We start from the raw sequence: 25,651 nt of genomic DNA, 5'->3' as shown, positions 1-25,651 counted from the left end.
ATGGAAAGAACAAAAATACATGGAAAGAACATGCTACTTAATGAATGGGTCAACCAACAAATCAAAGAAGAAATCAAAAAGGAAACAAAATATAAATGGAGACAAATGAAAATGAAAACATAATGGTCCAAAATCTCTGGGATGCAGCAAAAGCTGTTCTAAGAGGGAAGATCATAGCAATACAGGCCTACCTCAAGAAGTAGGAAAAATCTCAAACAACCTAGTCTTAAAACTAAAGGAGCTAGAAAAAAAACAAAGCCCCAGGCCAGTATAAGGAAGGAAATAATAAACATTAGAGCAGAAATCAATGAAATAGACTAAACAAACAAAACAAACAACCCCTCCCCCCCGCCAAAAGAACAGATGGAGCAATGAAGCCAGGAGCTGGTTCTTTGAAAAGACCAACAAAATTGATCAACTTTTAGCCAAACTCCTCAAAAAAGAAACAATAAGACTCAAAAAAATAAAATCAGAAATGAAGGAGAAATAACCAACACCACAGAGACACAAAAGAATATAAGAAATACTATGAAAGATTATATGCCAACAAATTGGACAACCTAGAAGAAATGGATGAATTTCTAGAAACATACCATTTTCCCAAAGTGAATCAGAAAGAAATAGAAAATTGGAACAGACTGATTACTAGTAAAGAAATTGAATCAGTAATCTAAACACTCCCAACAAAGAGAAGTCCAAGACCAGATGGCTTCACAAGTGAATTCTACCAAACATTTAAAGAAGAGTTAATATCTATTCTTCTCAAACTAATCCAAAATAGAAGAGGAAGGAAAGCTTCTAAATTCATTCTATAAGTCCAGCATTACCCTGATACCAAAGCCAGATAAAGACACTACAAAAAAAGAAAATAAAACTATAAATTAGTATGATGTCTGATAAACATAGATGCAAAAATCCTCACCAAAATATTAGCAAACCTAATTCAACAATACATTAAGAAGATCATTCACCATGATCAAGTGGTTTTTATTCCTGAGATGCAAAGGTGGTTCAATACTTCTGAATCAATCAAGAATGATACATCACATTAACAAGATAAAGAATAAAAACCATATGATCTTCTCAATAGATGGAGGAAAAGCATTTGATGAAGTGTCACATCCATTTAGGATAAAACCTCTCAACAAAGTAAGTTTAGAGGGAACGTACATCAACATCATAATGGCCGTATATGGGAAAAACCCACAGGTAACCTCATACTTGATAGTGAGAAACAGCTTTTCCTCTAAGATCAGGAGCAAGTGAAGGATGTCCACTCTCACCGTGTTTATTCAACACAGTACTGGATATGAATACACAGCAATCAGATAAGAAAAAGAAGTAAAAGGTGTCCAAAGTGGCAAGGAAGAAGTAAAACTTCTACTATTTGCAGAGAGCATACTATATAAAGAAAATGATATATAAAGAACTGATAATGAATTCAGTGCAGTCACAAGACACAAAGTTAATATATAGAAATCTATTGCATTTCTATATATTAATAATGAAGTAACAGAAAAAGACATTAAGAAAACAATCCCATTTACAACTGTATCAAAAAGAATAGAATGCTCACGAATAAACTTAACCAAGGAGGTGAAAGACCTGTGGTCTAGAAACTATGAAACACTGATGAAAGAAACTGAAAATGACATAAACAAATGGAAAGACATCCCATGCCCATGGATTGGAAGAACGAGTATTGTGAAAATGTTCACACTACCCAAAGCAATCTACATATTTCATGCAATCTCTATCAAAATACCAACATTTCCCACAGAACTAGAACAAACAATCGTACAAGCTGTATGGAACCACAAAAGACCCTAAATAGCCAAAGCAATCTGGAAGAGGAAGAACAAAGTTGGAGGTAGCACAATCCCAGTTTTCAAGATACAAAACTATAGTAATCAGAACAGTACTGTACTGGCAGAAAAACAGACACATAGATCAATGGAACAGAACAGTCCAGAAATAAACATGCCTTTATGGCCAATTAATCTATAACAAAGGAAGAGAGAATATACAAAGAAGAAAACGTAGTCTCTTCAACAGACGGTGTTGGGAAAACTGGACAGCCACATGCAAAAGAGTGAAACTGGAGCACTTTTTTTACACCAGGCACAAAAATAAACTCAAAATTGATTAGTGACTTAAATGTGAGACCTGAAACCATCAAAGTCCTAGAAGAAAACTTAGGTAATAATTTCTTGGGATATCAGCCACAGAAACATTTTTGTATATATGTCTCCTCTGCCAAGAGAAACAAAAGCAAAATTAAGCTCTTGGTACTACACCAAGATAAAAAGCTTTTGCACAGTAAAGGAAACCATTAACAAAACAAAAAGGCAGCCTACTGAATGAGAGATGTTTGCAAATGATCTAATTGACAAGGGGTTAATATCCAAAATATATAAAGAACTTCTATAATTCAACACCAAGAAAAACCCAATCCAGTTAAAAATGGGCAGAAGACATGAACAGACTTTTTCCAAAGAAAACGTACAGACAGGTAACAGACACATACAAAGATGCTCAACATCCCTCATCATCAGGGAAATGCAAATCAAAACCACAATGAGCCACCACTTTACACCTGTGAGATGGCTGAAATCAAAAACACAAGACAACAAGTGTTGACAACGATGGGAAGAAAAAGGAACCCTTGTGCACTGTTGATGGGAATGCAAACTGGTACAGCAACTGTGGAAAACAGTATGGAAGTTCCTTAAAAAATTAAAAATAGAATTACCATATGATCCAGTAATCTCAGCACTGGGTATTTACCCAAAGAAAACAAAACACTAACTTGAGAAGAGATAGGCGCCCCTATGTTTACTGCAGTATTAATTACAACAGCCAAATGATGGAAGCAATCTAAGTGTCCAGTGATAGATGAATGGATAAAGAAGATGTAGTATATTATACACAATGGAATATTACTCAGCCACACACACAAAAAGAATGAGACCTTGCCATTTACAACATGGATGGATTTGGCAGGCATAATGCTAAGTGAAGTCAGTCAGACAGACAAATACCAAATAATTTCAATCATATGTGGAATTTAAGAACTAAAACAAACAAAGGAAAAAGAGACAATAAAAACCAGCCTCTTGAACTACTGGGACCTCATCAAGATAAAAAGCTTCTGCATGGCGAAAGAAACAATCAGCAAAACCAAAAGGCAAGCAATGGAATGTGAGAAGATATTTCCAAATGACATATCAGATAAAGAGTTAGTATCCAAAATCTATAAAGAACTTATCAAATTCAACACCAAAAAACAAAGAATCCAGTGAAGAAAGGGCAAAAGACACGAATAGACCCTTTTCCAGAGAAGACATCGAGATGGCCAACCTACACAAGAAAAAAATGTTCCACATCACTCATCATCAAGGAAATACAAATCAAAACCACAATGAGATACCGCCTCACACCTGTCAGAAAGGCTAACACTAACAACTCGGGCAACAACAGATGTTGCCGTGGATGGAGAAAAAGGAACCCTCTTGCACTGCTGGTAGGAATGCAAACTGGTGCAGCCATTCAGGAAAACAGTATGGAGGTTCCTCAAAAAATTAAAAATCAAACTACCTTATGACCCAGCAATTGCACTATTACGTATTTATCTAAAGGATACAGGTGTGCTGTTTCGAAGGGGCACGTGCACCCCCATGTTTATAGCAGCACTATCAAAAATAGCCCAAGTATGCAAAGAGCCCAAATGTCCATTGACGGATGAACGGATAAAGAAGATGTGGTATATATATATACAATGGAGTATTACTAGGCAATCAAAAAGAAAGAAATCTTGCCATTTGCAACAACATGGATGCAACTAGAGGGTATTATGCTAAGCAAAATTAGTCATTCAGAGAAAGACAAACATCATATGATGTAACTCATATAGATGAACATAACAGAAGGGAAGTAAAAATAATATAAAAACAGGGAGGGGAACAAAACATAATACTCCTAAATACAGAGAACAAACTGAGGGTTGCTGGAGGTGTTGGGGGGGATGGGCTAAATGAGCAAGGGACATTAAGGAGGACACTTGCTGGGACGAGCACTGGGTGTTAACATGTAGGGGATAAATCATTGGATTCTACTCGTGAAATCATTATTGCACCATATGCTAACTGGATGTAAATGTAACTTGGATGTAAATTAAAAAAGAAAAACACAACAACTAGACTCGCAAATTGCACTATAAGCTAACTAACATGGATGTAAATTTTTAAAAAAAGCAACCAGAGAACCTGGTTTACTGGATCACTATATTGTACACCTATATGTTAATTATACTTGGCTTTAAAAAAATTAGAAGAGAAGAAAAGAGAAACGTGTATAAAATACATGCCCTGGCTACCATCACATCTATCCTTAACATGACCCACCCCCCAAGGAGAAGTTAAAAGACAAACCCTGAATTTGTGAGTAAGTAGGAATTGCAGGTTACACAGCTGCCGAAATTGTTTGGCAGTCTTCACAGTGAGTGGTATTTTGATTTAAAGTAGGATTTAAAGGAGAAGCATGGGAAATGGCAGAGTAGGTGGATCCTGAGCTCACTTCCCATGGACACATGAAGTGTGTAACTAAATATAGTGAAATTCCTTCTGAAAATGACCTGAAGACTAACAGAACCTCTCCCACAGCTAAAGATAAAAAGAAAGCCACATGGAGAAGGGAAGGAGGGGTGGGATGTGGTCAGAAACCAAATCCCAGGCACTGTGATCCCTATCACCCATAAGTGGGAGTGAGATCAAGCCCCACAGTGGGCACCCCCAACCTTGGGGATCTCCAATGGGGACATGAACCCCCATAATCTTTGGCTTTGAAAATCAGTGGGGCAGGAGCCAGAAGGCTATAGGGAACTGAGATTCTGCTTTTAAAGGGCCAGTGCATTATATCACTTAGTCTAAGACCCAGCACAGAAGTAGCAGTTTGGAAAGCGTCTGGGTTATATGCGAAGGAGATTTACTTTTTAGGGCATGTGCTGGAAGAGCATAGATCTGTGGGATATTTGTCTATGAATGTAAACACTGGTGGGAGCCAGCTCTGACACTGTCCATCAGTCTTGCTAACGATCCTTGCCCTGCCCCACCAAGTGGGCAGCTTGTTCTGTAGAAGGGTGGGGCCGGCCCTGCCCACCAGCATACCCACAGAAGTCTTGGCCCAGTCACAACAGCCCACACAGACATCACCCTCGAGTGCATGGTTCTGGTGAGCATCACCTGATTGGATTGCGTCACTGGGCCATAAGGGACGCCTTCTACACAAAGCCACCACTTTTAAGACCAGGAGATGGAGCCAAGCTACCTAATACATAGAAACAAACACAGAGTCAGACAAAATGAGGAGACAGAGTAATATGTTCCAAATGAAAGAACAACATAAAACCTCAGAAAAAGGACTACATGAAACAGAGATAAGCAATCTACCTGATAAAGAATTCAAAGTAATGGTCATAAAATATGTTCACTGGATCTGAGAGAATGGATGAACTCAGAACTTCAACAAAGAGACAGAAAATATAAAAAAAAGAACCAAAGTTGAAGAACAAAATAACAGAACTGAAAAATACACAAGAGGGAATCAGCAGCAGATGAGGACGCAGAAGAACAGGTGAGTTATCTGGAAGACAGTGCTGTGGAAATCATCCAAACTGAATAGCAAAAAGAAAGAAGAACAGACAAAAAAAAAATGAGGTTAGGTTAAGAGACCTCTGGGTCAACAACTATACTGACGTTTGCATTATAAGTTCCTTGAAGGAGAAGAGAGAAAAAAAAGGGCCAGAAAACTTTTTTGAAGAAATAATAGGTGAAAACTTCTCTAACCTGGAGAAGGAGACAGATAGCCAGGTACAGGAAGGTGGAGAGTTCCAAACAAGATGAACCTAAGGAAGTCCACATAATAACTAAAATGTCAAAACTTAGGGGTGCCTGCATGGCTCAGTCGTTCAGTGTAGGACCTCAGCTCAGGTCATGATCTCATGGTTTGTGGGTTCAATCCCCGCATCAGGCTCTGTGCTGACAGCTCAGAGCCTGGAGCCTGTTTCAGATTCTGTCCCTCCCCTGCTCTCACTCTATCTCTCTCTCTCAAAAGTAAGTACACATTTAAAACATGTCAAAAATTAAAGACACAGAGAAAGGCAACTAATTACATATAAAGGAAACACCATGAAGCTATACGCTGATTTCTCAGGAGAAACCTTCACAGAAGGTAGCAGTGTAATATATACAAAGTGGTGAAAGGAAAAAAAAAATCTACAACGAAGAACACTCTACTCAGCATTCAGAATTGAGGGAAATTTATAAAGAGTTGCCCAGGCCAAAAAAAGTCAAAGGAGTGCATCACCACTGAATTGGCCTTACAAGAAATGTTAAAGGAACTTCCTGAAGCAGGAAAGAAAAGGCCTTAACTAGAAGTAAGAAAATTATGAAAGGAAGAAGTTTCACTGGTAAAACAGTTAAAGATAGTAGATCATTCACTTATAAAACTAGTATGAGGGTTGAAAGACAAAGCAGTAAAATCAACTGTATCTACAATAACTACTTAAGGGATTCACAAAATTAAAAAAATGTAAACTATGACATTATATACATAAAAGGGGGGATAAAAATGTAGTACTTTCAGAATGTGTTGGACTTAAGCAAACTGCCAACTTAGAATACTATATACCTAGGATGTTATTTATGAACCTCAAGATAACCACAAATCAAAAAACCTGTAAAAGACACACAACAAATAAAGAGAAAGGAATCCAAGCACACTATCAAAGAAAGTCATCTAATCACAAAGAAAGCAAGAGAAGAGCTATGAGAGGAACTCTGAAAACAACCAGAAAACAAAAAACACCAATAAGTACATACCTTTCATTTTAAATATAAACAGACTAAATGGTCCAGTCAAAAGACACAGGGTTACCTAATGGATACAAAAAACCCCAAGAACTATCTATGTGCTGCCTATAAGAGACTCACTTCAGACCTAAAGACATTTACAGACTTAAAGTGAAGGGATAGGAGAAGATATTCTATACAAATGGGAGCAAAAAAGCCAAGGTAGCAAATATTTAAAAATTTACAACAGACAAAAACAGACTTTAAAATAAAGGCTGTAATGAGACAAAGAAGGGCACCGCATAACGTTAAAGGGATCAATCCAAAAAGAGGACATAACAACTGCAAATACCCATGCACCCAACACAAGAGCCCCTATATTTTGCAGATACAGAAAATATTAATGGACTAAAGGGGGAAAATTGTCAGTAATACAATAATAGTAGGGAACTTTAACACCTCACTAACATCAATGAATAGATCATCCAGGCAGAAAATCAGTAAGGAAATCGTGGCTCTGAATGATGCATCAGACCAGACAGACTTAATAGATATATACAGAACATTCCATCCCTCCACCCCCAAATAGCAGAATACACATTTTTCCAAAGAAGACATCCAGATGGCCAACATAGAAAAGAGTCATCAGGGAAATGCAAATCAAAACCACGAGATAACAACTTACACCAGTTCAGGATGGCCACTCTCAAAAAGACAAGAAGTAACAAGTGTTGGTAAGAATGTGGAGAAAAGGGGACCCTCTTTCACTACTGGTGGGAATGCAAACTGGTGCAGCCACTGTGAAAAACAGTATGGAGATTCCTCAAAAAATTAAAAAATAGAACTACCCTATGATGCAGCAATTCCACTTCTGGGTATTTTTCCAAAGAAAGCAAAAACCATTAATTTGAAAAGATATCTGTACCCTTATGTTTATTGCAGCATGACTTACACTAGCCAAATATGGAAGCAACCTAAGTGTCCACGGATAGATGACTGGGTAAAGAAGATGTGACACACACACACAAACACAGGATTATTACTCAGCTATAAAAAAAGAGTATTTTTCCGGGGCGCCTGGGTGGCTCAGTCTGTTAAGTGTCCAACTTTGGCTCAGGCCATGATCTCATACCTTGTGAGTTCAAGCCCCACATCGGGCTCTGTGCTGACAGCTCAGAGCCGGGAACCTGCTTCCGATTCTGTCTCTCTCTCTCTCTCGGCCTCTCCCCTGCTCATGCTCAGTCTCTCTCTGTCTCTCAAAAATAAAACATTAAAAACAAACTACAGAAAGTATTTTTCCTATTTGTGACAGTAGGGATGGACTACGAGGGGTTTACGTGAAGTGAAAGAAGTTGGACAGAGAAAAGCAGATACCAAATGATTTCACTTCTCTGTGGAATCTAAAGGGCAGAATAAATGAACAAACAAAACAGAAACCGACTCATCCGACTCATAAATCCAAACACACTGGTGGCTGCCAGAGGGGAGATGGGGCGGGGATGGGTACAGTAAGTGGAGGTTATTAACAGTACAAATCTCCAGGTACAGAACAAGTCACAGGGATGTACAGTATAGCACAGGGGACACAGTCCGTGATCTCGTAATAACACTGTATGGTGACAGATGGTAACTGCACTTACCTGGGGAACATTTCATAACATATAGAAGTGCCAAATGACTGTCGAACACCTGAAGCCACTATAATATTGTATGTCAAGTATACTTCAATTAAAAAAAAATAGCATCTCGAATGCAAATGAGGTTCTTGGCTCTGAAATTTGTGTTCGTACAGCGGCAAGCGCGTTTTAGACAAGGGATTCAGTGTGAGGACGACACCCCAGATACAAGCCCACAGACCGTGGCCGCTGGTCTCGCTTCCTTACCTCTGGAAGGGAGGACGGGGCGCCACGTGTCTGCTTGATGGCCTCCTCGTAGCGGGGAGGGTCTTTTGTCTTGGGGACCGGGCTCCCAAACAGGGAGTGCTGGACGACGCACTGCTGGGGTGGAGGGGGCGAACTAGGCTGAGGCAAAAAGAGGAGGGCACATGTCAGGTCTGGGCAGTGAGCTCAGAGGGCGGCCGAGTCACGGCGCTCCTGAACTCAAGAGCCTTCTCACCTCCAGCCTGTGTGGCCGATGGCGCCGGGGCGCCATCCCGTGAGGGAAGGGTCATCTGTTCCGCGATAACAGCCAAGCTGCCCCTTAACAACCGTCACCATGGTCTTTGGCTATTTTGTCCCATTAATATTGATACTCAGTCCCTTCACGCCCGAAGCACTGGGTTCTGCAATGCTTTAGGGCCCCATGAGCAAGCACTGTTACTGCTGCCCCATCCGCACAGCACTACCTTGTTGGAAGCGGTAGGTCCATTCTGCAGGGAGGCAAGTGGTGCGCTTCTGGACTGAAGAACACTGGTGGAGGTCTTGTTCACAAAGGGCTGCTGGACCGCTGGAGCAGGTGGTCTCTCATACGGAAGAACCGAATTTGATGCCGAGTTCGTGAAAACCTGTAACGGACAAATATTTTCCATTCAATCTGTTCTTTGGCTCTTCCTACCGAAGCAAACCATGTTCTAGGACGAGGCTCGGCAGACTTGCCCTGTAAGGAGCCACCACGTGTGCAGTTTAGGGTCTGCAGGCCACGGGGTGTCTGTTGGAACTGTTCACCTCTGCCACTCTGGCCCAGAAGCAGTTTGGACAACGCATAAATCAATGGGTGGGGCTGGCTTCCAATAACTTTATCTACAGCAACAGGTGGGGCGCTTGAGGTGGCCCTCAGGCCGTGGTCTGCCAACCCTGATTTTCCAGCATCCGTGGTCCCTTTACTCAGGCCTGTCTTTGATGGTGGTGTGGACTGTACCTTCTGGGAAATCAGCGCTTGCTCAGTATGATTTCTGTCTTAAGCGATAGCTGAATCTCTCATATTCCTCACCAGGGTGGTCTCATCTATACTTTCACAGCTTTCATGTCCACGATTAAGCTAATAATCCCCAAACCCACCTCTTTTCCACTCTTGCTTCCAAGTGCCAAAGCCACATTTATAACCTTTATTTACAAACATAAATTCAGGACATCTCAAATGCAATATATTCCAAACGAAACTTTCCCCTTCCACCACCACCAGCCTCGGAGGAAAAGTAATTCTTGGTTTTCCCTTCATTTATTTTTAAAACTTTGGTAAACGGAGACATCAGTCCTCTGCTGTCTCCCTTCAGTGCTCACACGCCTTACGAATGCCTCCTGAATCAGGCCTCTGTCCTCCGCTGTCCTAATCCAGGTCCTTGCTCCTGATCACGGGAGTACCGTGGCATCCTCTTCACTGTGCCTCCCTCCCCGTCGGCCCTCCGCTACAGTTACAGCCTCAGCACACACCTGATGGAGCCCCCACACTCCCTGGCTCCTCTGTCCTTACGGTAAAACCCTCCTCTCTGGCTGGCACAAAAAGCTTCCACCACCCGGCCCCATTTCTGTCCGACCGGAAAGGCCACACAGGCTGTGGCCACACTCAGGTTTTCAGTTTGTTGAAAGTATCTCCAAATCCTTGCAGGGCCCCATTTAAAATCTGTCCCCTTCTGAGAAGCTGGCCTCCGCTCTGTCAGGGAGCAGTGAGGACTCCCTCCTGTGGAACTAACAAGTGTCTGTTTAGCCCCCATCACGAGCCAAAGGTCTTATGGCCTTTTACAAATGTATGGTCACTGGGTGATTTGTGATTGTATTTCACAGAGCTGATTTACTCATAAAAATATTTTATGTACTTTATACCACTAGTATTCTGAAAGAGAAAAACTTACCTCTGCGTTTCTATTGTAAACATACATATGTATTTCTTAAGTGGGCAAGTGTGTGTGTGTGTGTGTGTGTGTGTGTGTGTGTGTGTGTACACCCATTCAAAAGGTACAGCTGCTCTGGGCGAGGAGTTCTGGAAGCATACTCCTCTTTGAAAAAGCTGGAATTAATGATCCCTAATTCTAGTATTGAGACTTAGTGAATAAACCCTTATTTCTCCTGTCTATATCCTGTATTTCTCTCTCTTCTCTTAAAGAAAACTGTCTTAACATTGGAACGTTCACTGAGGCGATCACCACCCTAGAATGTTATTGTGAGCCCAAAGTCAGTAATATGCTGCTGTAACTCACTGCATTTCCCAGAGGAGATTCCAGAAGAGAGCACATGATAATGTGACTACTGATGACCTCAGGCGTCAATTTCTGTCTGCTGCTCAAGTGGTCTTAGCCCAGACGGTTCATGCTACCTTGGGGCATGTCTACAGGTACACCTAATTATCCAAGTTCTTTTATGCTGAAGATTAACATCCTGGGACTAATAATTCTCAAGGTTAAAAATAATAAGACCTATTTTTGAGGCCTTAAGAGTTTTCTGTCAAGGAGATGTGCACACAGCTCCACCTGCTGGGTAAGAGGGAATTTTTGTAACTTCTGGGCTATTCAACATCACAATTTTTTGGTAGGAACACATGGAGGGGTTACTGAGTCCTAAACCAACACGGTCATCTGAAAGATGAGGAAAATGACACTCAGAGGAAGTAAGTGAATTTTGCATAAGGCCAAACCTGTAGGAAGTGGGGAACCAGAATCCGCACACCTGGGCCCTCTGGCTCTTAGTCCGCAAGATGGCAAACTCTTAAATATATAAAGATCTTATTCAAGGTAGACACTGAAAAAGTATCTTTTTCGACTTCAAATATTTCTTCCCAGGGAACAGCACTTCCCCCTCCCCCACAAGATGATTAATCTGAAAAGAAATTTATTTTAAAACTCAAAAAATCCTACATGAGGATTAAAAACAAACTTTTGAAACTTTTACTTGGAAAAGGGCTTTAACTGTTAAGATGACCCGTCTTTCAGTAAAAAAGAACCTTTTTTCCCTAATAACTGCATAATCTGCAGCCGGATGGCAGGTGGCCTGAGGCCCATCCAGTGGGAGGTGCGTGATACAAAAGAACAAACAGGTGCTTCCCACGGAAGAGACCGCTATGAGAACACGTGCAGAATGGCTGAGCAGATGACAGTCACCATCGGTGACGGCCTGTCACTCATTAGCATTCACCAACCTTTCTAACTTGCTGAGGCTGACTGAGCACATGTGGCGTGAAAGCTTCTTGCTTCTGAGGTACGGTCTGGGCTAAGCCTGAGGACAGGGTGGTGGCTGCTGTCTGCGGCTGAGTCTGAGTCTGGATTCCTGCTTGTGGTGGAGTCTAGGAAGCAAACAAAATATTGATTTAATTATCAAAATCAAACTCGGAATCACGAGTGTAGGTGTCGGGGCACCTGGATGGTTCGGTCAGAAGAGCATGGGACTCTGGACCTCGGGGTTGTGAGTGGGAGCTGCAAAGTTTGGGTTGAGTTTGGGCGTAGAGGTTATTTAAAAAATACATACATAAACTGAAAAAAAAAAAAAAGAGTTTAGATGTGCAACATGCGATCATGTGGGGAACATATCTGAAATGAAGTGATAAAATACTTACGGATAGATACACACTTCATCGACAACACAGTTTGAACCTTAATTCTAAACCAGAGACCTAACACCAGACCAGTTTTTTTCACGCTCTTATTATTTCTTAAGTGGCTTAGATTTTCATTGGGAAATTTTGAGAAAACAGAAAACTGAAATAAAAACCTATAGTGGCTCTACACACAACAGGCCAGGTGTGACAATAATTTTAATAGCAGCAAGAAAATCTGAGGCCTAACTGCCCAAATAGTATGTGCTCCCTCTGGAGACAGTCAGCTATGTGCTGGGGCGCACACGGGCCCAGAATGGAGAATGTCAACTCTAATGGAAGATTTGGATGGAAAAATACATGTTTAGAAAAGCTGTGTCACAGAGTAGACTTTGAATTTCACAGACAGTCTAAAGATCAAACAGGAGAATTAGAATGCTGGCACATGCCAAGGACCTCTGGGTCATGCTTCCTAACCTCAGGGGCACAACCCACTGGTCTCTGCCATGAAGAGTATGTGGGTGGGGGGGGCTGGGCAAAGCTGAGGAGCACTGTCCCAGGTGGTTTCTGTTCACCTGTCGCCCACCCACTGTGTGAAAACCTACCAAATGCACTGCATAAAAACAAGGTCAATACACAGGTTATGGAGGAGGCATAAAAGGAGGTTTCATGCTTACCAGTGTTTTATCAACTCCCTCAACACCTTCACTCCTAAGTTTGTGGTCACATTTTCCTCAGATGCCCCACATGCCTTAGGCATCTTGACTTCAATGGTGTCTTTTGAGAATCTCGTTTAGGAGGCAGAACACACGAGTGGGCGTAAAAGTAAAGGCCGGGCAGTTAGAAAACCCGGCTCTGTCCTAGAGCAACTTACCCAACGTTTCAAGGCCTCAGTTTCTCTACCTCAAAATGGGTGCCATCACTTAGATCTTCTGGGGGGAAGGGAGAGCTGAAGGGAGTGAGCCATTTAAAATACACGGAGGAGCATGTGACTCTCGATCTCGGGGCCGTGAGTTGCAGCCCCATGCTGGGTGTAGGGATGACTTAAATAAATAAGAAAATAAAGTACGTGATCCTGTGCCTTGCACACAAAAAGCACTCAGCGACACCAGCTATTCTCACGATACTGTAACCGGTATCTCAAAATGTCTGCATGTTCGCTAACGATACCGTGTTCACTAAAGATAAAAACGATCAAAAGCAGGAAAGCACCGCTTGCTTGTTTTAACTATGTGGAGACAATGCTAGCTATTAACATTTCTGAATTAAATTCCAGGCCCCCGCCCCCCACGCACACATTTTCTGCACCTCTGAGGCCCGGTTGGGGTGCATGTATGAGAAGGCTGGGGCGCTCGCCATAAGGCAAGTTTCCGTTCCATGCAGGCTGTAAAGGCAAAGGAGTTAGAAGACACACTTCACACCTGGAGTCTGAGGCTGCCTACTGGGAGTTGCACTGAGGTGACATTGGAGCCCTGGATGGACAGCGGCAGCAGCAGCTGAGCGGTTTGTGTGGTCAGTAAAGCCTGAGGCTGAGCGACAACGGCAGGCGGCGGCTGTCCCTGGGAACTCACGTAAAACTGTGGGACGACGCTCTGCTGCTCGGCCTGGGCCACGGGGACCTCCTGCTTGATCACTACGGCCTTTTTGGCAACCAGGGTCTGGCCGCCCGCCGAGACGGGCTGGCCCACGGGATGGCTGGCCAGCGGGCCAGGCCGCCTGGGGCTGGAGCAGTCGGGCAGCGCGGTCTCGTCCTTGACGGGGGAGCCCACGCCGCCATGCTTCGGATCTAACTTGCCGGCCGAGCTGGCCGCGGCGCCGGGCTGGGGTTCCAGCGGCTGCTGCTGCCGCTGCCCTCGCTTTTCAACCTCAAGCTGCATTTTCAGAACTTCCACGAGCTTCTGCTCCTGTTCCAGTTTCCTCTTTAGCTCCTCGATCTGCTTCTCTTTCTCCTGCAGCTTGCGGTCCTTCTCGGCCGCGTCCAGTTCCAGACTCGACAGCGTGCTGCTGGCGGGACTCGGGCTGTCCTCGCTGCCCGTCACTCTCAGCGGCGACGAGCACAGGAACTGCGCGGGAGACATCATGGTCATGATCTCGGTGAACGTGTCTGCCATGCTTGTGTCCTCGGTCCCGAGACTGGACTGCTCGGAGGGGGAAGGCGAGATGGGCAGGGGGGAGCTGACGCTCTCGGCGTGGGCGACGTTGCTGCTTCCGGCAGGCGGCAGCTCTGCCTTGAAAGAGGGGCCCGAGCTCGTCACGGAGTTGTGCAGCGTTGTCACCGGCAGCGCCACGGTGACTTCTGGGTTGCTGGCGACGATGGCAGACGCTGGCACCGCCAGGACGCCGCCGGCAGCAACAGCGCTGCTGTTCACTTCCTGGTAGGGCTTCAGGCGTTCGATGAGGTCCGGTTTGGTGCCCGACACCGGAAGACCCCGTAACTTCAGCTCTGTCTTCAGTTCCGACACCTGCAAGTACAAACAAATCACGTCTCTTCTCTCGGTACCGCAACTCCCGACAGATCTACAGGACGCTCAGACGGAAAAGGTGCCTCCCGCCTGTCAGCTCCACATTACCACGTATGGGCAAAGGGGACGGCTTCTCTTCCCGACATACACACGCACACACAGCTACGGACCTGTGGCACTGGGAAGGCTGGAGGTAAAGCAAGGGCTTTTAGAGGGTAACTCCTGTTCTGTCCGAGGATTTACAATCAGAAATCGTGACGAGGACAGTCACATTCACTGAGTAATTACCATGTGCCACACACTGATGGAAGTGCTTTATACTTTGTCTTTTCTCTTCTTTTCTTTTTTTAAAATTTTTTTTGTTTTTTAACATTTATTTATTTTTGAGACAGAGAGAGACAGAGCATGAACAGGGGAGGGGCAGAGAGAGAGGGAGACACTGAATCTGAAACAGGCTCCAGGCTCTGAGCAGTCAGCACAGAGCCTGACGCGGGGCTCGAACCCACGGACCATGAGATCGTGACCTGAGCCGAAGTCGGACGCCCAACCGACTGAGCCACCCAGGCGCCCCTCTTTTCTTTTTTTTAAAGCAGACTCCATGCCCAGCGCAGAGCCCAACTCGGGGCTCGAACTCACGACCCTAAGATCAAGACCTGAGGGGAGATCCAGAGCTGAACGCTTAAGTGACTGAGCCACTCAGATGCCCCTATTCTTAAAATTAACCTTCACATGAGGTGTGGGTGTTATTATTATTATTCCTAGTGCACAGATGAGGAGATTGGGGCAGTGAAAGGGGGACCGTTATGTCCAACCTACCATGGATAACCAGAAGCTGAGCTGAGGGGGGAAGCCTATGCAGTCTGGCCTCGGAGAGGAGATTCTTGACTGTTAACATTTTCCTGCTTCTCCCCAACTCGGCAAGGAGCAGGGAAGAAGAAAATCTCCCTCTGCGGTCACAAGTGTTCTGGTGCCCACACATGGTCTATGCTCAACAAATCAGTTATTACTGATCGTCTTCAAAGAAACTTAATGGACGTAAACAGACAGTACCCCTGAGAAGGTTATCTTACTGTTGGTAAAGCTGAAGGTCTATTGAAAACTTACCTACACCTCAGACAAATGTGGCCAATCATTTCTGTTTTTGTGGTAATTACGGGTGAATAAACTCTACTTTGAAGTATTACCTTTAAGTCATCCAGGCTAGAAGGCAGGGGCCCCGGCTTTCTCACGGAAGCAGATGGATTCTGTCTTGGTGTATTAGGCGTGGTGCTGTTCAGAGCTGAATTCCCACTGTTGTTATTTTTGTCATTGAGTGGCCTTCAAAAGGAAAAGAAAATTAGACTTGATAATAAAATCATGTCTGAATTTGATCCTGCTTCTGCTAACGACTTGACTGTTAATGTGTGAAGAGAAAATCATCATGGTCGTGGATTGGAAGACTCAATAGTATACAGATATCAATCAAATGAGACCCCCCTGCAAGTTTTGCTTGCTTGCTTGCTTGCTCGGTAGAAATTCTGAAGGTGATTCTGAGCTACATATGGAAACACAAAGGACCAAGAATGGCCATGGCATCACTGAAGGAAATCAAAGCTGGAAGAGCCATACCACTTATCAAAACTCATTATAAAGCCAGTTATTAAGATGGTGTGGTGCTGGTACAAGGGCAGAACAACAAATGGAAGAGAACAGAGAATCCAGAAACAGACCCTCACATATAGAGCCTCTTGAGTTATCGCCAAGATGGCACTGAAGTGCACTAGCAAGAGGGTGGTCCTTACAATAAATGGTGCTGGGCCACCCTGGATATTCACACAGATAAAAATAAGGCCCTTAACTGACCCCTATCTCACACCATCTCAGAAACCTAAACGTGAATTATGAAAGCAATAAACTTTTAGAAAACTTAGGGTAATATTTCAGGGTGCCTGGGTGGCTTGGTTGGTCGAATGTCTGACTTCAGCTCAGGTTGTGATCTGGTGGTTCGTGGGTTTGAGCCATGCGTCAGGCTCTGCACTGGCTCGCTCTCTCCCTCTCTCTCTGCCTCTCCCTGACTTGTGCTCTTTTTCTCTCAAAAAAAAAAAAAAAAAAGAAAACTTAGGATAATATCTTCATGGCCTTTGGGTAGGGAAAGATTTCTTAAACAGGACACAAAACACACTAAGGGAGACAGCTTTAAGAGTGAAAAGTGAAATCATAGGAGAAGATACTTGTAATACATATTTCTTTTTTAATTTTATTTAACTTTTCAGTATTTATTTACTTTTGGGAGAGACAGAGTGTGAGCAGGAAAGGAGCAGAAAGAGAAGGAGACACAGAATCTGAAGCAGGCTCCAGGCTCTGAGCTGTTAGCACAGAGCCTGATGTGGGGCTCAAACCCACAAACCGCAAGATCATGACCTGGGCCGAACTTGGACACTCAACTGACTGAGCCACCCAGGCGCCCCTCTAATACGTATTTCTGACAAGGCATCATATCTAGAATATACAAAAAAAAAGTCTCACAAATCAGTAAGAAAAAGACAAAACGCAATGGGAAAATCCTGAACAAGCATATCACAAGAAAATCTATCCCAATGGTCCTTAAACGTGTGAACAAGGGCTTAACACCTCATCAGACATGAGGAAAATGGAAAAAGGCACAACAAAACAGCACCGCACATCCAGCAGAACTGCTGCTATAACGAGTAAGACGCCAATACGAAGCACTCGGAACATCGAGAGTGCCCAATCACGGCTGGGAGAAGTGTGAATTGGTACAACCGCTTCGGAGAAGTGTTTTATGTTATCTACTAAAGACAAACCTGTGCCTATCCTCTGACCCAATTCCATTCCTCGAGGGACACCTGACAAAAATCTACATACATGAACCAAAACACACAGGTCAGAATGCTTAGTATGGCATTATTCATAACAGTCCCAACTGGAAACAACCCAACTGTCCACCAACAGGATGATGGGTGGATAAATGATAAAATACTAGACAGGAATAAAAATTAACTACTTCTCTCTGCACCAGTAAAGATGCATCTCACGAACACAATGTTGAGCAGAAGAACTCATGTGCGTGTGTATACCGTAAGACTGCATTTATATAATGTTCAAAAAAAGGCAAAACTAATCAATGGGAGAGAAGTCAGGTAGTCACTGAGGGGGGATGCCAGGGGGCTTTTTGGGGTACTGATATTCTATTTCTGGATTTAGGTGGTGGTTATGGAGGTGTGTTTACTTAGCATTGATTTTCAGTTATGATTTATGGACTTCTCTATCACTTAACACTTCATTTAAAAAGGTGATTTAAAAAATGTGTTTTATTTCTGTACTCATCTTGCCAGCAGAACCAGGTCCCCATCTAGCTTCTTTCCCCTAGGATACTCTTGGCAACAATGACATTTCCTCCTCTGGGTGGTTGACACTGTACAGCCAATTCCATTAGAGCCTCACACTTTATCCTTAGATGAGTCTTGGTGCTGAAGCATGGAGACTCTGACTTCCATGTTCTGAAACAGGGACCTGATGTTGCTTATGGGGAGAGGCCCCTGCTTAGATGAGCTTTGTCCAGTGGGTTTTTGGAAGATTGTGTTTGAAGCCATTTCTGGCCCTGTGAACAGCTAACTCTTGACATTCATCTGGGGTCTTTGAAAACCTGCCTAAATTTTATGGAAGTGAAATACTTTAAGTGTTTGCAATGAAGTTTCTTGAAATTTGGGTGGAATGACAAATATTTTATGTATCATTTATTTCCTTTCTAAAAGTTCAGTTTTAAAATCTTCTATTAGAATTATGAAAACATTTTATGTAAATCAGAACTTCTCAACCTTACTTATTTTCATTACTGTCTCCACAAGGAGACTTTCTATGAATTTTTTTTCCCTAATCGACCTCCCAGTGAAATCTTAATACCCTCAGGGATGTACTGTGTAATCACCTACGTACCGTATGTGTGTCTGTGCTCTCTTCAATCACAAGTGCAACACTCCCCCCAACCAATGTCCGCTCCCTTGTGAACAATAAATTATTCTATTGGTGCGTTTGGTTGAGATTCTATAATGCTTTACTTGTTACTACGATTAACAACAGTTCAGGGCTTGCTTCAGCCTTCGAAATAACGAGAGTAAGTTGGACCTAGGTTTTTTTTGTCCAGATCCACAAAGACAGAAAACATGCTGTGGGGGGACCCTGACAAACGTGATGTCTGTGTGGATGAGAAACCTGAAGTCCAGACACCTGAAAGGACCCTCCAGGAGCCCCCGTCAGTGTGTGGCTACAGCCCCATCTCCCAAGGTACCAGGGGCTGTGTTGTCAGGTCAAATCTCACTGCTGTGGAGCTACAGACTTCTGCATTCAGCTTCCTGTACCGGAATTTTGGTGAAAAGAAACACTGTTTTAGAAAACAACACCTCCACTGTCAGGACCCGGAAATCAAACAGAAGTGACGTTCAGTCTTTGCGTGGTGCAATAATACACAAAAGTAAGTGACCTTTCCCCCTCTGTGTCCCCGGATCTTTGTGTGTGATGCTCTCCGGGGCTGGGTGGCGTGGCTGCTATGGTGGTGGGGGTGTTTGTGGAGGACAGGGGACCGGCAGCCTTAGTGGAAAGACAAAGACCCATTAGAGACCAGATACTCAGCTCCTCAGATGTACTCTTCCCATCTACAAACTGGCCCCACACAGTCAATTTCTTTCATTACAGAAAAGACTGTTTCATAGATACTACAAAAATCCTTTTATGGGATTTTCAGTTGTCCGGGTTTCCTCACCCGGGAGCGCGGTCAGTAACGTCACCTCCTCCTGGAGTTACGGTGAGGGGCACAGGGATGTCAACGTCGAGCACACTGCCGGGTGCATCGTAAGGGGTGCGCACAGGGGAGCCAGTCACCGCTCGTGTCCCTGCTGCCCGATGCCAGAGGAGGGAGGCGGCAGGGGAGGACGCCTCCCTCGGGCCCGGACGGAGCTGCAGAGCGGCGGTGGTCTGCGTCTGATGCGCTTCCAATCCTCTTTGCTCTTCCCTGGTTCCCTTCCAATGTCAACATCTCACTCAGGCCTGCTTGCTCTTAAAGTAATAACATGCTACAAAAATTCTTTCTTTCTTCATCTCTGTGCCCTGATGTTTTAGATTTACGTACTTCACAGTAAGGTCCAAATGACTAATAGGTCTAATCTTCCTCGAGATATCAGGATCTTAAAAGAAAAAAGTGCACTGATAATCACTAGCATATGAGGAGACGGTTCTTAACAGAGGAGCTTTTTAGCAGGTCTCACTCCTTGTCTGCTCCTAGGAAACCGGGCTCCCTGTGGTGGAATGCTCAGCGTACGCGGAGAATATCCGAGTCGAATTTCCACCCACCACATGGATCATGAATTGAGTGGCCTGCTCACTGAGAAAAACTTTCAACTCGAATAAACTTTGCACCTTTTTGTACAGTTTGTCTTGTGAGGTCAATGTAAATGTCCCTTTCTCCTGATAACTGAGGGAAATGAGAGACGAGGTATTTTCATTTTTACCCATGTTTCCTGGAAAATGCATACTCAGGATGGAGATCTAGAAATTTCCTTCTGTACATAATTAAAGTGCACTATGGATGTCTTGCTGTGGATTCAGTCTCAGAAGCTGTCAGAAGTCACTTCCTTCTGTCTCTCTCAACTGGGCTCAGACTTTGGAAACGTGTTCCTTCTCCACAGTTGTTGGTCACCAAGACCTTTAACTGTCTTGGAAACATCTCTCATCTGTTCTTTCCTTCCCCTTATCAATGCCCTCATCTTCTCACATCTCCTTTATTGTGAAATGTCTGTCTTGCCTACTGCCAGACTCCCCTCCGTGACCAGCATCTCACTGTCCTTTGGTGCACTGTGGCGTCACCACGACAGCCCTCTGAATCATCTACCACGTCAAGATTCAAGGCTGCCCGGCTTCAGATTCCTCTGGACAGCGGCTCTACTCAGTTTTGTCTTCTACTTTTCATCCCATTCCTTATTCAGGCTATTTTCCCCGTCATCCCATCAACAGGCATGGCCAGCTCCTTCCTCTGTTCTCGCACGGGGCGGGGCGGCCACTCTCCTTTGCGTGAAAGGGCCCCGCCCAAGTTTCGGGCTCTTTCTCACAGAGGTATCCTGCCTGCTTTCATAAAGCTTTCCTTGACCACTCCGGCTTCTACACTCATCCCCCCGCACCCCGCCTTTTTTAAGCTGTTTATAACAAGACTCTCGCTCCTTACACTTTTCTCGCGGCGCCTAATACTACATGGCAAACAACAGGCAGACCTCTCCTGGGCGAGTAACTGTGACGAGGCACCGCTACCGTGAAAGGTCAAGGTTTGGAACCTATCTCGGAGGACAAACCCTGGACTCACTGGCACGAGGGCAAGACGCCGCGGGACGGGCTTCGGGGACCAGGCAGTGAGACCGATCGCTGAGCGCAAGCGCCCCACGACATCCACCCCCTAGGAACCAGGGACGTGGCCCGCGCCGCCCCCGGCCCCGTACTTGAGCGGCGCGGGCAGGATGGTCTGGTAGTTGTAGTGCTGCTGCTGCTGGCTCAGGATCTGGAGCTGCAGGAACAGCTGCTGCTGCTGGAGGAGGCGGGCGTAGTTGGAGTCCATCTGGGGCTCGCTCTTCTCCCCCTTCTGGTCGGGCGGGATGTACTGGTGGTACTTGAGTTTCTTCACCCGCGGCTTGGGATCTTTGCACTTCTTGCCCCGGTGTTTGTCGTTAGGGTTCTTGGGATGGCTTTGCTGTTTTCAAGAGAAAGACAGGAGCATTTTAAGAGGCGCCATCACACGCGGCCTGTTCTACCGTGTGCCTGAATGCTCTGACGGTGACGTCAAAGAGCAAGGTGCCTCAGAAATTGGCGTAGCCGCTTCGGAAAGCAGTCCGCCGAATACGTTGCCAGAGCCACGAAAGCGTGGGTCTACCTCCCTGGACCGAGCAATCTGGCGCTTGGGGCTCAGCCGGTTGAGCTTCCGACTCTTGATTTCGCCCCAGGTCATGATCTCACGGTTTGTGGGTTCGAGCCCCACGTCAGACGCTGAGCGGACAGCGCGGGGCCTGTTTGGGACTCTCTGCCTCTCCCTTGCTCACACCTTCTCTCTCAGAATAAATAAACTTAAAAAAAAAAAAAATCTGGCTCCTAAGAACTTACTTTCTCCTGTTCCTTGTTTTCTTACAGTAGGGAAAGGATATACTCCACTGAGCATTATCTATTCAAGTTCAACAAAGTTACTTTGGGTTTCTTGTTTAGACACAGTTGTATCTATTGTCTCCTAGTGAAAAAGAGGCTGTACGCCAAATATACAAATGGGAAAGGATTAGGTATGCTTCCCCCTGTGTCCTGTCTTGCAGTCATTAAAAATATGCTCTTTAGAGACTATGTAAAAACAGAAGAGTGCTTCTAATGGAACAAAGCAGACTATAAAGTTGTGTATTTCTAAGGAAAACACAAACACACACAAAAAATACTGCAGTCTCACAATATTCATCAATTCACCGTCATCTGCTTATCGTGTTATCGACAACAGATTTTACTTCTGGTCGTTTCAAAGTGATTGAAACAATGAACGGGGTGTGAGTTAAGGAGGCTGGACTCTAACTGTTACATAATGATACAAGTGACTCAGCCAATCAGGAAGGCACCTGTTGGTAAGGGAGGGGGGCAGGCACGTAAGAACCACTGTTCCTCAGACGAAATCTGCTCTTATTTCTCCACTGGCACATTCTCTCAGGAAGGGAGGGCGGGAAACAGCTTTCCTCACAAAAACCCAAAGAACTGTGGTCTGTTTCCCAGTACGTACCTGTCTTCTCCTCTACTAGCAGAGTCCTAGGATCGCCTACCCAGCCTCTGAATGTCACATTCTTAAAGGATGTCTTTTGCCCCAGAATCAAAGCCCTCCTTAAAGAGGCACTCACTAGTGAAGAGGAGAAATTCAGAGGAGAGGAGAGGCAGAGACCTCTTAGGAGCCACAGGGAAAGACGCACTGGCATTCAAACAGTCTTTGTGCCATCAGTGGTACGTGTTTGCGGATGTGGGCAGAGGGGTGCGAGCGGGCATTAGCTCAGCTGCCGCTTGCCACACTCTGGAATTTCGGGCTCCAAGAAGAAGTGATGGAAGATGCTGAAATGCACTGATCTGTGCCCTGAAGCCACAAACGCTGGGCCACCCTGACAAAGAGAGGCTGGAATAGAAACAGAGCCTTCTCTGCAGGAGAGCTGAGGACCAGGAGAGCGCCAGAGGGTAGCCGGAAGAAGCCAGGAATCCGCCCCAGGTACCTCCCCTGGGAAAGCGCAGCCCTGTGTTCACCCGGAGGCAGAAAGAAGGCTCTCCAACCCTTCAGGGGGCCTGGGTCCTTCCTGGCCTTGTGACTTCTTTGGGCCTCACTTCCTCATCTGGTAGGTGCAGAGAGGGTCAGCTAGCTCTCTGATGTCCTTTTTTAGTTCTAAAAGTTTGAGATCAGGGTTCTGCTGCTTTTGGCAAAAGCTGTATCGGAACTGTTTAGACTATTCCTCTGTTTATCCCCCCCCTTTATTTAGCAGTTCTAAATGGACTTAAAAAAATTTTTTTAAGCCTACTATATATTAAAATTTTTAATCTCCCTTGGGGCCTATTCTAACTGAATTGTTTCACCAAGTAAAATTTAGGGAACAGTGCCACCAACGTGCAGCTTCTCGGAAGAACAAAACGAGCTTCAGTGGGCCAAATCTGCTAAAGCAAAAAACGCAGCCGCCTGTCTGAAGTCTCTGACCTGTCATGTGATACATCTGGAGTACCAGTGAGCTTGACCTTGTGTATAAACTCCAAAATTATGTTGCCATTAAAGACGTCTGTTCGTGAGGGGCGTGACTCCCCAGTGCTGTGCTGAAGTGAGTCTATCCTACTCTCCTCCCAGTGTGTCTTTCATGTCAGCAGCCTGGATGGAAGCAGGATTGGGAACCGCCGACAAAATGTACCCTCAAGCCTTTCCGCGTGGCTCTGGGAGTTTTCTAGAGACCAAATTTTGTGCAGTTCTTTGGTGACTACAGAACAACAGGGCATCTGCTGAAGGTGGTGGTTTCCAATATATTTTTTTTTCTTAATTTTTTTTTTAAATGTTTATTTATTTTTGAGAGAGAGAGACAGAGCATGAACGGGGGAGGGTCAGAGAGAGAGGGAGACAGAATCTGAAACAGGCTCCAGGCTCTGAGCAGTCAGCACAGAGCCCAACGCGGGGCTCGAACTCACGGACCGTGAGATTGTGACCTGAGCCGAAGTCGGACGCTTAACTGACTGAGCCACCCAGGCACCCCGGTAGTTTCCAATATTAAGGCCTGACCTAGCAAGTCTGCCCGTGGGTTTTGTCTTCAAGGCTTCATTCAGGCTGAAAGGCGGGCTAGGAGGTGCAGAAACGTGCCTTTGTGTTCCCCGCATGGGCCACAGACGCGCCACGAGTAAACCAACCTCACACCGGCGCGTGCCGGGAACCCACCTTCACCAGCGACGGGCCAGGCTTTGCTGAGGACACGGTGTTTGTGGGGAGCACAGCAGCGGGGGACCTGGTCGGGGGCTGATCCGGAGCAGGAGTTTTCAAGAATTCAGGAACTGCTGGGGACACTGAAGTAAACTGCTGGAAAAGGCGGAAAGAGAACAAGCATGTGAACTCGATGGCATAAAATTAGAAAAACCAGAATTATAAGGGAATGACCTCATTTTCTGAACGTCCCCTAGGAAAGAAACAAAAGAAAAATATACTATTGTGTCTGAGACCCAGATGGCAGAATAACAGGCTTTACGTCAACGGACCCAAGTATTTAGTCTTTGCCCCAATGGCAATGAAAAGCAAAAGCTAAATAAGGTAATTCGATTGACTACACCCTAGTAGTGTTTTCTCAGAAATACGGTCAGAACCGCCCTTTTTTGGCAGAAGCGAAGTCCAAGACTCTTGCAGAAATGATGAGAACGGTACATGATACTTGTGAGGTTTTCTTGCTGTATAGATCACAGTAATGCCGGCTGATTTAAACGTGGCATTTACTTTCGCTTACGGGCCCGATCAGTCCTCTCCAGCATACCCCAGATCCACGGCCTGGCAGCATTCAGTAAGCAAGCTGCCACTCCCTGGAGGCCCCTCCACACACATGTGCTTTACAGCTTATGTCCCACGGTCCGAGCCCGACTAGCACTCTCTTTAACCATTTCCCCCATTTCCCACAACAGTTGGGCATCTGAACAATGTATTATTCTAAGACGGCCTTGTTTGACTGAGGGCACTCTCACACCCAAAGCAAGAAGCTAATTTACTACCGAGGTCAAACAAGTGACCACTAAACCTGGGTGTGGTGTCGTATACTAACAGAGGAAGCTACCAAAGGCTTTCATAGCTTTTATCAACAGCCTAACAGCCTATTTCTGCTGACACTCTACTTTAAGTAGATTTTAAGTATTCACTTACGAGGAAGAGATATTGATTACTATTCTCACAAATCAGTTAAATGTTGCACAGCAATTACTACATGGACTTAACTATTACCAGCCTTAATTTAAGAAAAAAAATCTCTTCCTTTATCACTCTGCTGCCCCTCCCACAACTCTCAAATTCATTACAAGAATCAAAATCAGTTCTTTTGCTGATGTACTTGGGTTTAAGAATAGCAGACTGTATCTTCCTTCCTTAAAATAAATGACCTGAGAACTCAGAGGCTATTCAGCAGCAAGAAATATGAAGCTTGGCACATACTAGTTATTCAATAAATATTTGTTTAATGGGTGAATGGAAATTCCTTGTGGCTTTACTCATGCTGGGTCACACTCTCAAGGCCGGCTGAGACCGTGAGGATGTGTGTGAGTGTGCAATGAACTGTGCGTGCCCATGACGGCTCTCTCCCTAAGCATGGTTTTCCTTTCACCACTGACTTC

The 25,651-nt window shown here is 44.8% G+C and overlaps 1 protein-coding gene across 3 annotated transcripts in view; it reads right to left on the bottom strand.

Annotated features, from left to right (window-relative positions):
* MRTFB (myocardin related transcription factor B) overlaps window positions 1-25,651 on the bottom strand; it is a 58,046-nt gene that overhangs the window by 12,548 nt on the left and 19,847 nt on the right. For 2 of the 3 annotated variants that reach the window (XM_049638274.1, XM_049638276.1), the window contains 7 exons: window positions 24,225-24,362; window positions 21,253-21,500; window positions 15,955-16,087; window positions 13,730-14,770; window positions 11,916-12,059; window positions 9,193-9,351; window positions 8,732-8,869 (listed from right to left, as the gene is read on the bottom strand). In XM_049638274.1, coding sequence (XP_049494231.1) covers window positions 8,732-8,869; window positions 9,193-9,351; window positions 11,916-12,059; window positions 13,730-14,770; window positions 15,955-16,087; window positions 21,253-21,500; window positions 24,225-24,362 — 2,001 coding nt within the window. The remainder of the gene's footprint in view (window positions 1-8,731; window positions 8,870-9,192; window positions 9,352-11,915; window positions 12,060-13,729; window positions 14,771-15,954; window positions 16,088-21,252; window positions 21,501-24,224; window positions 24,363-25,651) is intronic. The other variant, XM_049638275.1, reaches the window with a different exon arrangement.

Source organism: Panthera uncia, chromosome E3 (assembly GCF_023721935.1).
Source record: "Panthera uncia isolate 11264 chromosome E3, Puncia_PCG_1.0, whole genome shotgun sequence".
In the NCBI taxonomy this organism is placed as follows: Eukaryota; Metazoa; Chordata; class Mammalia; order Carnivora; family Felidae; genus Panthera; species Panthera uncia.
This window is presented reverse-complemented; position numbering and strand designations above follow the sequence as displayed.